The sequence below is a fragment of the Cajanus cajan genome, chromosome 7 (assembly GCF_000230855.2).
Source record: "Cajanus cajan strain Asha chromosome 7, NIPB_CcT2T_4, whole genome shotgun sequence".
Classification (NCBI taxonomy): Eukaryota; Viridiplantae; Streptophyta; class Magnoliopsida; order Fabales; family Fabaceae; genus Cajanus; species Cajanus cajan.
The window spans coordinates 58,722,049-58,733,633 of NC_138523.1; the positions used below are offsets into that span (position 1 = coordinate 58,722,049).

At 29.3% G+C, this 11,585-nt stretch overlaps 1 protein-coding gene across 1 annotated transcript; it reads right to left on the bottom strand.

Annotated features, from left to right (window-relative positions):
• Positions 1–65: 65 nt before the first annotated feature.
• On the bottom strand, positions 66–5,172 carry LOC109798156 (transcription factor TGA2.2). The gene is made up of 11 exons (XM_020358396.3): positions 4,949–5,172; positions 4,657–4,742; positions 4,483–4,556; positions 4,198–4,386; positions 3,498–3,602; positions 3,350–3,409; positions 3,004–3,081; positions 2,852–2,909; positions 1,429–1,700; positions 911–1,156; positions 66–485 (listed from the first exon to the last, which is right to left on the bottom strand). The coding sequence occupies exons 1-11, from the start codon at positions 5,017–5,019 to the stop codon at positions 336–338; spliced, it is 1,389 nt and encodes a 462-aa protein (XP_020213985.1). The 5' UTR covers positions 5,020–5,172; the 3' UTR covers positions 66–335.
• Between the last annotated feature and the right edge of the window lie 6,413 nt (positions 5,173–11,585).

Below are 11,585 nucleotides of genomic sequence, written 5' to 3' on the forward strand. Positions count from 1 at the left end.
ATGATAGTTTTGAAATTTAAATTTAGGACTACCTTATACCATATATGAATGGATAAGAGAAGGAATTACATCAATCAATAAAGTCATGCTTCATAAAGTTATTTGCAGTGATATTGTCTGGTAGCGTCAGTGGAAAGGTGACAATAATTAACATCAACGCCTACGTACTTCTACTTCTACGCGTAATAACACTGGCAGTAAAACCGCTTAAATATGTCAATAATATACAAGATTTCTCAGCTGTAAAAACTTGTACGTATCAAGATGCAGTAATTACCAATCTTCAAAGATTAGATCGCAGGAAACAAGGATTGCTCTCAGACTCAGTGTAGCACCTAGTACTCTCTAGGGCACGCTAACCATAATGAATTAAGAGCTCTAAGACGTGAAACGTAATCATTTATGACAAGTAGAGCACGAGCAGCTTGGAACGTGGTCAAAATTCGACGCATCTGTTGCAGTGTTTGTTGCCTCAAGAGGTCAGCCTAAGAAAAACAACACATACTCAGAATAAACCGCATACAAATTTTGTAAGGTAGATAGTGAAAATTAGTAATGCTTTAAGGACCTACTTTTGATAAAATGTTCTATCTAACCTTTCATGATAATAGTTTTCATTGCTTCCTATATAAATCTATGAAATAAGAAAAGAATTAAATACGATGCAATAAGTTATTAGAATCTCAACCATTGAGATACCCTCTATTTTGGTCTTCTCTCTAGCCGATATATAGATTTAGACATAATTCTGCTATGTAAAATCAACTTGTAAGGTCCGTCTTGACCTTATCTCTATCTGATATGAAACTTACATTTTTCCCATACAAGTGAAAAATTGAAAATAGAAATGAAAAATGTTACAATCGAGTACTAAATATTAGAATCAGCGAACAAGATTGGTTGTGTTTACCTGATGAAGGAAACTCTCAAGGGTGGCAAGCTTGCCCAATGCAATAGCCATTTGGCCCATGTACTCGGCAACATTTCCAGAACCTGAGGGCCCTAGGGAGGATGAGGAGAGTGTCTCTGAAAGAGACTGCTGCAACGCTTCCATGCCTTGTGATAATGCATCCTCAGCCTGCTGGGAAGACTGCTGCAGATTATATATGCCCATCAACTGCTGTTCGGTTAACGGCTCAAGCTGGTTTCTAACTATCTGAATCTCCAAAGAAATGTTCACACAAGATTCATCAACAAAATAATCTACATACACTCTATCCTACTGAGAAATTATTAAGTAGTCTTCCTTATCTACCAAGTGTTTATAATCTCGACCAATCTCTACATGATATACATCTAAGTTTTTAAATTTACGAGAAAAAATTAATAACTCCTCATTACATGTCATGTATAGAATAGTTAGACATTATGTGATCCAGAACCATCCAATAATTTCTCTAAATGTGAGTAACAAAAATGGTCAATCACCTTGAGAAGTTCAGATGAACGAAATCCACCCAGCCATATGAAGCATCTTTCTGCAGGTGTCTTCCACATCCCAGACAGTATGTGAAATACATCAGCCTTTGCTCCTATGCTCTTTATCCTAAATAATTCATCATAATGTGCCATGACTCCATCAACAAGAAGATGCAGTTCATTATCACCCATTTGAGAGTTTATAGCTGATCTTATGTCATTGATCAACCGTTGATGCTCATCAACCCAACGGGAATAGTCCATATCAAATGCTAAAGCACCTGAAGGATAAAAATAGATCATTACAAATCACATATTCACATTCCCTCCTATATTACAAAAAATATTTAAATCTCAACACACTTGAGCATTCTCAGCATGAAACTTGAGCTCAAATAAATTTAGCAAAATGATTTTTTTTTATCACTTTCAGCATTGAAAAGGTAGCCCCAATATCCTGCCATGTCAAGTGCAAAAGCTATGTTGCATACAGGCACAAGTATTAAGTACAATACCCATTTTCTTTTTTATTTAATAAATTATTTATCTATATTTTTCTATTTTTAATATAGCTGAGCTGATGCTTATATTGGTTTACCATGCAACATCTTCATATTATATTTGGTTAACCACTTGAAAATTTTATTAAGCAAGCATAACCCTTTACCATATAAAGAAAAATGTATATTAAGAGATTTAAAGATAACGCAAACAAGTTTTGATGAGGCAGAAGAATAATACGCATATTGAATATCTAGTACAGGACTAGAGGCACAACACAGATACATTGCCAATTTTGAAGCATCCGTGCATCATAGGCTGCAAGTATTTCTGTCCCACCTAACTAACGCATCCAACTAACCATCATGTAATTACTCGTTCATTAAACTTACCTCAACCACTCATTTACATATCTGCTACTGACCAAACAGTTCCCATTGATCTCTCCGGTACCAAAAGCACACACAACATAACAATTTTGTTCAGACCCTTAGAGGACATCAATAAGATCTTCCTCAAGTTGAAAAGCACAAGTGAACATCCCTAGCATACGGTACAAGATTACAAGATAGTAACAATACATAACTTTCCCTAGCATCCCCTTTTTAATAACAGAAGCATTCATAATTTTGGATTTAGGCAATGATCAATCCTCAACATCATTCTTTAATACACAAAAATTACACACACGTGCATACTATGCATACATGTATATAGGGAATTACCAGAGAGACTCTGCGAGCAGAGATGTTCATATATGAAAAAGTTATACACCAATGTTCATCTATTTTGATAGTTTGATACTTTCAACAAAAATGGATGAACTTACAGTCATAAAGTTATGCCATAACATGAAAAGTACCATAGTTTGTGAATGAAAACCATCATGTTTCTGCCACTATATGAATGAAATAATAATCTTTTTATTTACCATTTCCAACAACTGAATGACCACGATCCCCCGTGATTCCAGTTGCAATAGATACGCCCTAGATAAAGTAACCCATAAAAAATAGTGAGTAGAATAATAACAATATTAAATTCAACGAAAATTATCTTCTGTGAACCTTCAAATTCTTACACCTGTTGACGTGCACGTTGAAGTTCTTGCTCTAATTGAGCAAGCCTAACTCGACTGTTCTCCAATTGTTGCACATATGCCTGTTTAAATCCATACCACATAAATGATTCAAATATATTCTACTAACATAACGCTAAGACTTGTCTGAAAAATGAACATTCACTAAGAGTGATTGTGACATATATAGGCAGAAACAAAAATCAACTTTCAACATTGAAATTAACTAGCATGATAAGACAAGAGTCATAAGTGTCGACCTTAACTAAGACCTAATTGAGAAAAAGTTTTGACTAAGCTCTTAAAGGAGAAGAAAATAATTAGAATCAAATTTCTCGTATGAGCAATTACCTTTTTCCTCAACCGACTCTTCCTTGCAGCCTCCCGATTCTGAGCTAGCCTACGTATAGTCTAAAAAGAAGGCATCCACAAAAATAAAGCTATCAGCAATGAAATAGAAATTAAACAGCACAAGGCTTTGAAGCAAGTGGCAAGCAACCTTCTGGTCTTCAGCTTTAGCCTTAGTCTTACATTGATCCTGCGAGTCCACAACTACTAGTGCCCCATCCCCAACTCCATTGCCCCAAGACACAGTAGAGTAACACTGTAAAAGCACATTAAAACCCGTTATTCACATCATCACTATCCAAAACCCAGAAATTTATATTAATAGGCTAAAATACACTATAAATCCTTCAAAAAAAAATTATTTCACTAACGATGCTTATTTTATTTTGGCCATCTAATGTGACATTGCTCAGCATGTCACGTGTCACCAAGATTTGGTGTGGTAAACTTAAGAAAAACAATTTGACCTAAAAGAAACACTTTTGAACAAACAAAAAGTTAGTCTGAGTGGATCTCAACTCGGTATTCTCAAACATGGACTCCATCTTCTTAAGGAAAGTCTCGTATTTAAGTATTATGGATTGAAAAAACGCATATGAGAAGAGAGAGTTCACTAAAGATAATTAGTCAGGTTGTCTTGCAAATATTAGTCAATGACAAAACCACCCGGAGATATTCAGCACCAATAACGTTAGCTTAAAAAAAAACGTTTTTGAAGAGACTAGAATGAAAATTTGTAAACTTACAAATTAAACCGAAACCAAGACGAGGAACTATAGTGTATTATTGTCTTTATAATACAATTACATAACACTATGCCAGGAATTCAATAGAGAGTCAGAGAGACCCACTTGGTTCTTATCATCATTATCAATATCAGTGCAAGTATCTTCAGTGTGTTGGCTATCATCTGCCCAATTCTCAACGTGCTGGTCCCCCAGTGGCATGGTGGCGTTAGTGCCTCCTCTCTGGAACATGGGTTGCTTCTCTGCCTCAATGCACCCTGCAACTGCTGAAGCAAATTCCGCACAACCAAGGTTCTACACACACATTGCATTTGATTCGAAACCAACACAGATAAGGCACGCGTGCACAAAACTTATCTTCCTAAAAAGGGAAATAGATAGAACTAGTACCGTGTTGAATGTCCCACGCTGCAAGTTGCTTGCAACAACAGCCACATTGCTCGACTTTGCACCAAACACAGAACCTGCATAGGATAATATTTGAATATTGAAATTATTACCCGAGAAGGAGCCGTTATATTATACTATACTATTTATGAAGACAGAAAGAAATAGACTATTAACTTGAGCTTAAATCAACAGCATCGTGTTGTCGAAAACAATGTTGAAGATCCGCGAAACGCGTGGGATTTCGGCTCGTGTCATTTCCCCTGTTTCAGACCAAAGAAAAACAGGGAAACTCTGTTTTACACAGCTAAAAAAAAAAAAAAAAAAAAAAAAAAACATGCATCTCTTGCTGCATATGAATGCTTGTTCCTGCTTCCGTTACCCATTTTTCAGAAAAGTGGAAAATGAAAGTAATAAGTAGAAAGAAGGGTACAGGCAGAGAGAAAAAAGATAGTAGTGTGTGATTTACCGGTGAAAGAAGGAAGAATGGGAATAGAGGGGTGAGGTTGATTCTGATTCGGTTATGTTGAAGCTTTGCATATTTTCTAAGCTAACTGATTAGGTTTGCATGATGAGAAGTTTTATGTTAAATAAGTGGAAGCAGAATATGGAAGTGAAGGTGTAGTTCCAAGCATAAACAAACAGTGTTGGATGGATGAAGCTTTAAGAAGAGTGTAGTGTTGTTGCATCACTAACACTCCTTTCTACATTATATGTTATTTCAGTAATTTTCACAAATTTATTCATACACGTTCATCAAACCAAAATATTACTGTACTATAATTCATACACATTTTTTTAAGGTTTATTTTTTTTAAATACTATTTGATCAACAATTATGATTTTCAGTTTTTAATTCTATAATTGCAAATTTCAAATTATATAAAATCCATAATTTTAATTGATGTTATATTTTCGTTTTAATTCATCTATTACACTACACCTTTTCTTTTATTTATTACAATACAAACAAAGTTTAGTTTCCCAACAACCTCACACGCAGTTCAATATTGGTCTGGAGACACATCACAGCCTCTTCATTAACATACTTTTCTTGACATAAATTTTTTATTAATTAAAAATTATTTTTTAAAATTGTAGAATATTGATAATAAAAAAATCTTAAATATGTTGATTGAAATTTGATTATCGGATTGTATATATGAAAGAAAAATGACTTAGAAAGACAAAATCCACCGAGAAATGTGTAAGGCTCCGAACCGATTTTAATTAAATAAAATATGTTAACATATGTTCACCTATCAGGGTAGAACACAGAGAAAGAAGAGTCCCTTGAAATGAGAGAGAGAGAGAAATATAGTTAAAAACAAAACAAATACCTCAGTTTGTCAAATTTGATGATATTGTGTGTTTGTTTTATTATTAAAATTAAAAAGATAGAAATAGTTATTTTGTATTTTATGTTTTTATGTTTTCGTTAAAAAAGTTTTCCAAACACGCTGATTTTCATAGTATGATTCAGATTCCAATGAGTGGAAGTTTTTTGTGAGACCAACTATTTTTTTTAATTTAATTGTTATATTTTCTTAATAAAAAAAATTATTAATTTTTGTAAGACTGAATATTCAAATATCAGTGTGAAATTTATTTAATTACTGCTATTGTATACACACTGTGATGCTTAAGATATTTTTCTTATATATATAAATGATTTGAGAATAAATAGAAAAATAAAATAAAAGTAAAGGTATGATAAATAATATAGTATAATAAATAAAAATTAAAAAATGAGAAGTGTTGTGAAATTTTTTAAAATACAGAATATCTAAATATAAGTATTTTTGTATCATCTTCGAATATAGAGAAAAAATCTTCTTTGGTTGGTTTTATTATTTGTTTGGTAACATTCATTTTATGAAGAAAAAAAATTGACCTAAAAAAAAGAAAAATAATTGATAAAAGTTAGTTGACAGAGTGTTTCCATTTTCCTCATTGAACAACATATAAAATACAGTGAAAGTTACATATCATGTAATGGACAAAATGATATTGACAAAAATATTTTGACCACAAATGCGTGAATCTCATAATACGTAGCTATCTTTTTCTCTCTCTTTTTCCCTACTTTTGTTGTTTTTTTTAGTTGTTTCAACCTGCTTGAAGTTGCTGAGTTTGTCTTCATCATTCTACACCATCTGTTTCACTATTTGTAAGAAAGTTATCTTATGTTTATTTGCTAGTCAATAGTTATTCTTCTCAATCATGCAAATGCTTGCATGCATGTGTTTTATATTAGATTCATGTTGATTTTGTAGTTATTGTGACTTTGTGTTTGTGATGGATGTTCATGTTCTATTTGCTAAAAGCTTTGCTAAAAGCTCCATATATCTCAAAGAACATGTTGATTTTAGGAGATTTGGTCGTGTTTCAAGTTCTCAACTGATTAAATAGTATGACATAATCAATTAAATAGATAGAGCTTAACTAACAAAGAATAAAGAATAAGATAAAACTAATGGGTCTCGTGTTTATTTTTTTATTGAACAGCTTGAAAAAAATACTATAAAAAATTACATTCTTGAAGGACAAAATGATATTGACAAAAATACCCTGATCAAAAAATCATGAACCACAAAATGTCAAAATGCATGTCCAGTTCTCTTTTTCTCTTTCTTTGTCCTTTTGTTTGTTGTTGTATTGTTTTACCATTTACTTCATTTTTGGAAAAATAAAAATAAAAAAGTCATCTTATGCTTATTTACTAGTTAATGGTTATTCTTCTCAACCATACAATGCATATGTTTGCATGCATGCGTTTTGGATTACATGTCAGTTTTGTTGTATTTATTGCAAATTTATGCTTGGAATTGGTGTTCATACTCTATTTGTGTTAAAAGCTCCATATATGTTGAAGAAGTTATTGTTTTTAAGAGATCTGGTGATTTATGTATCAATTAAATAGCATGTTACAATAAATTAAATAGATAAAACTAGTAGATTAAATAGTAGAATTGATAAAGAAATAATAGAAGATAAAAGTTAATGGGCCTTTTTTTTAAAAATTGTGTGAACAATACGATAAAAGTCACATTCTTTGAAGGGTAAAATAATATTAATACAAATAACCTAACTAAAAAATTCCCAAATCAGGGTGTTAAAATTTGTAGTTCTTTTGTTCCTCTTTCTTTATCATTTTGTTTGTTATTTGATCTATTTTAGTCTACATGGAGTTGTTGAGTTTATCTACTTCATTCCACATCACTTGCTCGATTGTTGGTATAAAAAAATAAATAAATAATTCATTTTATGCTTATAAACTTGCATGCACGTGTTTTATGGTAGATTCATGCTAGTTTGTTGTGTTTATTGTAAATTTGTGCTTGTAATAAGTATTTTGTATTGAGAGTTCAATATATGTTAAAAAAATACAAATTTTAAAATATTTAGTCATGTCTCAATCCATTAAATATCATATCATAATCAAATAAATAGATAGAGTTAATCAATTAAATAACATCTCACAAACAATGAAATAGCGAAATTATGGTTGTTTTATAAATAAGCAGTTGATAAAAAATATAAAAAAATATCTTATGTTTATTTACTAGTTAATGATTATTCCTTTTCTTCATACAGTGTAAATGATTGTATGGACATGTTTTATGATAGATTCATGATGATTTTTGTTGTCTTTGTTGCATGTTTATGTTTGTAATATGTATTCGTATTTTATTTGTATTGAGAGTTTTGTATATGTTGAAGAAATTACTATTTTTTTTTTAGAGATTTGATCATGTTTATGTCCAAATAGAATATCATAATCAATTAAATAGACTAAATAACATCTCAAAATCATTTAAATAGCAAGGTTGTGGTTATTTTTATCTTAATCAATTAGACTTTTTTTAATTGATTTGAATTTATGTGTACCTAATAGATTGAACTTTGAAAATAATGTACTAAATCATGTTGGTGTGTGTTTGTGCACTTCATTTTCTAACATGTTCATGTTCTTTAGACTACCTTATTTTAAAATAATTATAGTTTAATCCATTGACTTCCTTATTTAATCACTTAAATGTGTATTTTAGTTTATTCTTTTCTGCTACTAATGGTTTATGTCAACAAAGTAGTAATGTATTTGATTAATTCTTTCAAAAAATTAATTAAAAGAAAAAAATTGTTCATTGCAATTAAAAATAAGTAGGAGACACTCGAAACGTATCTAGTTAGTAGATATCTGTGAATTTTCTATATATTCACATATATCTATGTGTATTTATAAATATTTATTAATATGTAAAATTTAAAATAAAAAAGTAAAAAAATAAAACTAAAATTAATAATTTTAAAATATATACATTTATATTAAAAAATAAATAATCATGACATATATATTTATAATAAAATAAAATCTAATTATTTTATATATAATTTAAAATATTTTTAAACACGAAAATATACAAATTTAGATACTTTATTATTAAATAGCTACTCATTTAATTATTTATTTTACTATCTATAGCATATTTTATTTGTAAATATTTGCAAGCATGAAATTTTTTTGTTATCCTTAATTATACGTTATTTTTCATTTAAATCAATTTATTTTATAATATATATATATATTTTTTAATTCCTTTAAAAATTATTTTATTTGTTATTTATTTTTGTTTCATCTATTTTTTTCTTATATCAAGTAGAATGATATAAATATTAGTTGACACAAGTAATACTAATTTGTCTTTCTTAACTAAAAGATATTTAAGATTCAAATCTTAATTTTGAGTGTGAAATAGATCATATTTAAAAAAATATTTATTTTATATGTATTTATATTTTTTGACAAAAATTATTTACTATTTATTATAAGTGGACAGTGAATATTAAAATATTTTATCCCAAAATTATAATTATAAAAAAACGGTAGATTTTTGCACGGTTTGTTAACTACATAAAGGTTTTGATTGGATTTGAGGATGGAAAAAGGAGAGTGGAAAAGGAAGAATTTGAAGAGAAAGTGAGTGGAAAGTGAGGTTGATTGGATTAAGGGAAAGTGAGTGGAAAGTGTAGAGAAAGTTTGTGAAAGTTTGTGAATGAATTGATTGATGTGATAGATAAAAATAGATTTTTTAATTAATAATTGTGAAAGATTACTATTTTGCCCTTAGGTTAATTTTTTTTTATAATTATTATAATTAAAAGATAAATATATAAATTTTAACTAAAAAAATTATAAAAAATTAATTTAAAAATAAATTAATTTAAATATTTGCTTTAAATTTAATGATAGATAAAAAATAAAAATTTAAGAGATGAATATATAATTTACACTTTTACCCTTGGATTAAAAATGAGTATAATATTATTTATTGTAATTAATAATAATTACAATAAAATTATATTAATAGGGTTTATTTACTAAAAAAATAATAAATAATGATAAGAATAATAATAAATATTAGAAAAATAATAAGAATCATAATAAATAATAATGATACTAATTATAATAAATAATAATATTAATATTAATAAAAATAAAAACAATAATATTTATAATAATAAATAATAATAACAAAATATATTATGATAATTATATTTTGTAATATTATCTTATTAATGTTTATGAAAGTGTTATTATTATAATTTTATAAACATGTTTTACTTTATTTTTTTTATATTTTCACTTTTTGATGTTAATATTTAATATATAATACCTTAAATTAAATATAATTATTTAATATTAATATTTAATATATATATTAAATATTAATATTAAATAATTATATTTAATTTAAGGTATTATAAATTAAATATTAATATTATATATATATACACTTATTAAAAACAAATTAATGTGTCCAGAACGGGCCGTTCCGAAAGTGGAACGGCCGTTCTAGGGTTATAAAGTACTACGCAAAGGCTAATAGTGGAACGACCCGTTCCAAAAGTGGAACGGCCCGTTCCAAAATTGGAACGGCCCGTTCTGCTTTCTTATTTTTCTCATAACATGCATTTTTGGAACGGGCCGTTCCGGGGCCGTTCCGATTTTCACTGGCAGCGAAAATACCCTGCATAATCGATTATGCAATCGATTATGCTCCTTCTTTGAACGTGAATCCTGTGCTGCATGGCACATGCATGGGAGGGGCATTTTCGGATTTTCACAAATCCTACGTGTCTTTCACCTCTTTTCTTCCCTCTCGTGCGAGGAGAGCAATAGTGTTTCTCCTCGCTTTTCTTTGCCTTTCCATCGTCGCAAATCGGTGGAAACAAACGCTAACTTTCCTCGCCTTTCGTTACTCGTAAACAGTAAATCACCCGAAACAAGCACTACGTTCTTGTATTCTACACCTTTAATATTATAATTTATAATTAAAGTTTTAATAAATATATAAGATAAAAAAATAAAAATAAAAGAACATTGGCTTACAAGTGCATTGGGTGAGGATCTGGATACTTGAGTATCAATATTCAGTTCAGGTATTTCAGACAACATTATGGACTGCTTCATTACATGATTTATCCTCTGCACTCTGCAATCTGCAATCTGCAATCTGCATGCTTCTCTCCCTCCAGGATACTACACAACTGTCACCTCCCCTCCATCTAGCTCATCTCAGCTATTCATCTCTAGCTATGATCTCATACTAGTATTTTTAAGTAAATAACTAAATATATTATTATTTGTTATTTTCATTTAAAATATATTATATATTTAAATATTTATTATATTTTAATTGTATTATCATATAATTCTATAATACTGAATTAATAACAAAAGTGATAGTTTTTACTTCAACATCACGTATATTCTTCAGATATTTAATATGCATGTCACATAAAGTGAAGGTAAGTAAGGCCATGGGAAGGAGTGCATGCTGAGAACGATGGGATGGTGATGAGATTGAGGCCAAAGTCCAAAAATAATAAACTTCAATTCTCTTCTCACTGTCATTTATCATTCCTTTCCTTTTATATAGTACTGTATTACTACTTGTTATTTTTGAAATTTTAAATATATTTTAAAATACTAAAATAATTTACATAATGAATGCTTGTTGTAAAAAGACACACAAATTATTATATTAAGGTCTGTTGTGGATTGTAAGCTAGAAAGAGAGTGGTAGCTAAAAGCTAGGCAA

What these genes read in the sequence shown, in the direction of transcription:
- LOC109798156 (XM_020358396.3), bottom strand. Translation starts at nt 5,019, where the DNA reads ATGCAAAGCTTCAACATAACCGAATCAGAATCAACCTCACCCCTCTAT. An exon ending in TGCTGTTGATTTAAGCTCAA is followed by an intron (nt 4,557 to 4,656) that starts GTTAATAGTCTA and finishes TATCCTATGCAG; the next exon opens with GTTCTGTGTTTGGTGCAAAG. An exon ending in TCATTCAGTTGTTGGAAATG is followed by an intron (nt 1,701 to 2,851) that starts GTAAATAAAAAG and finishes TTTATCCTTCAG; the next exon opens with GTGCTTTAGCATTTGATATG.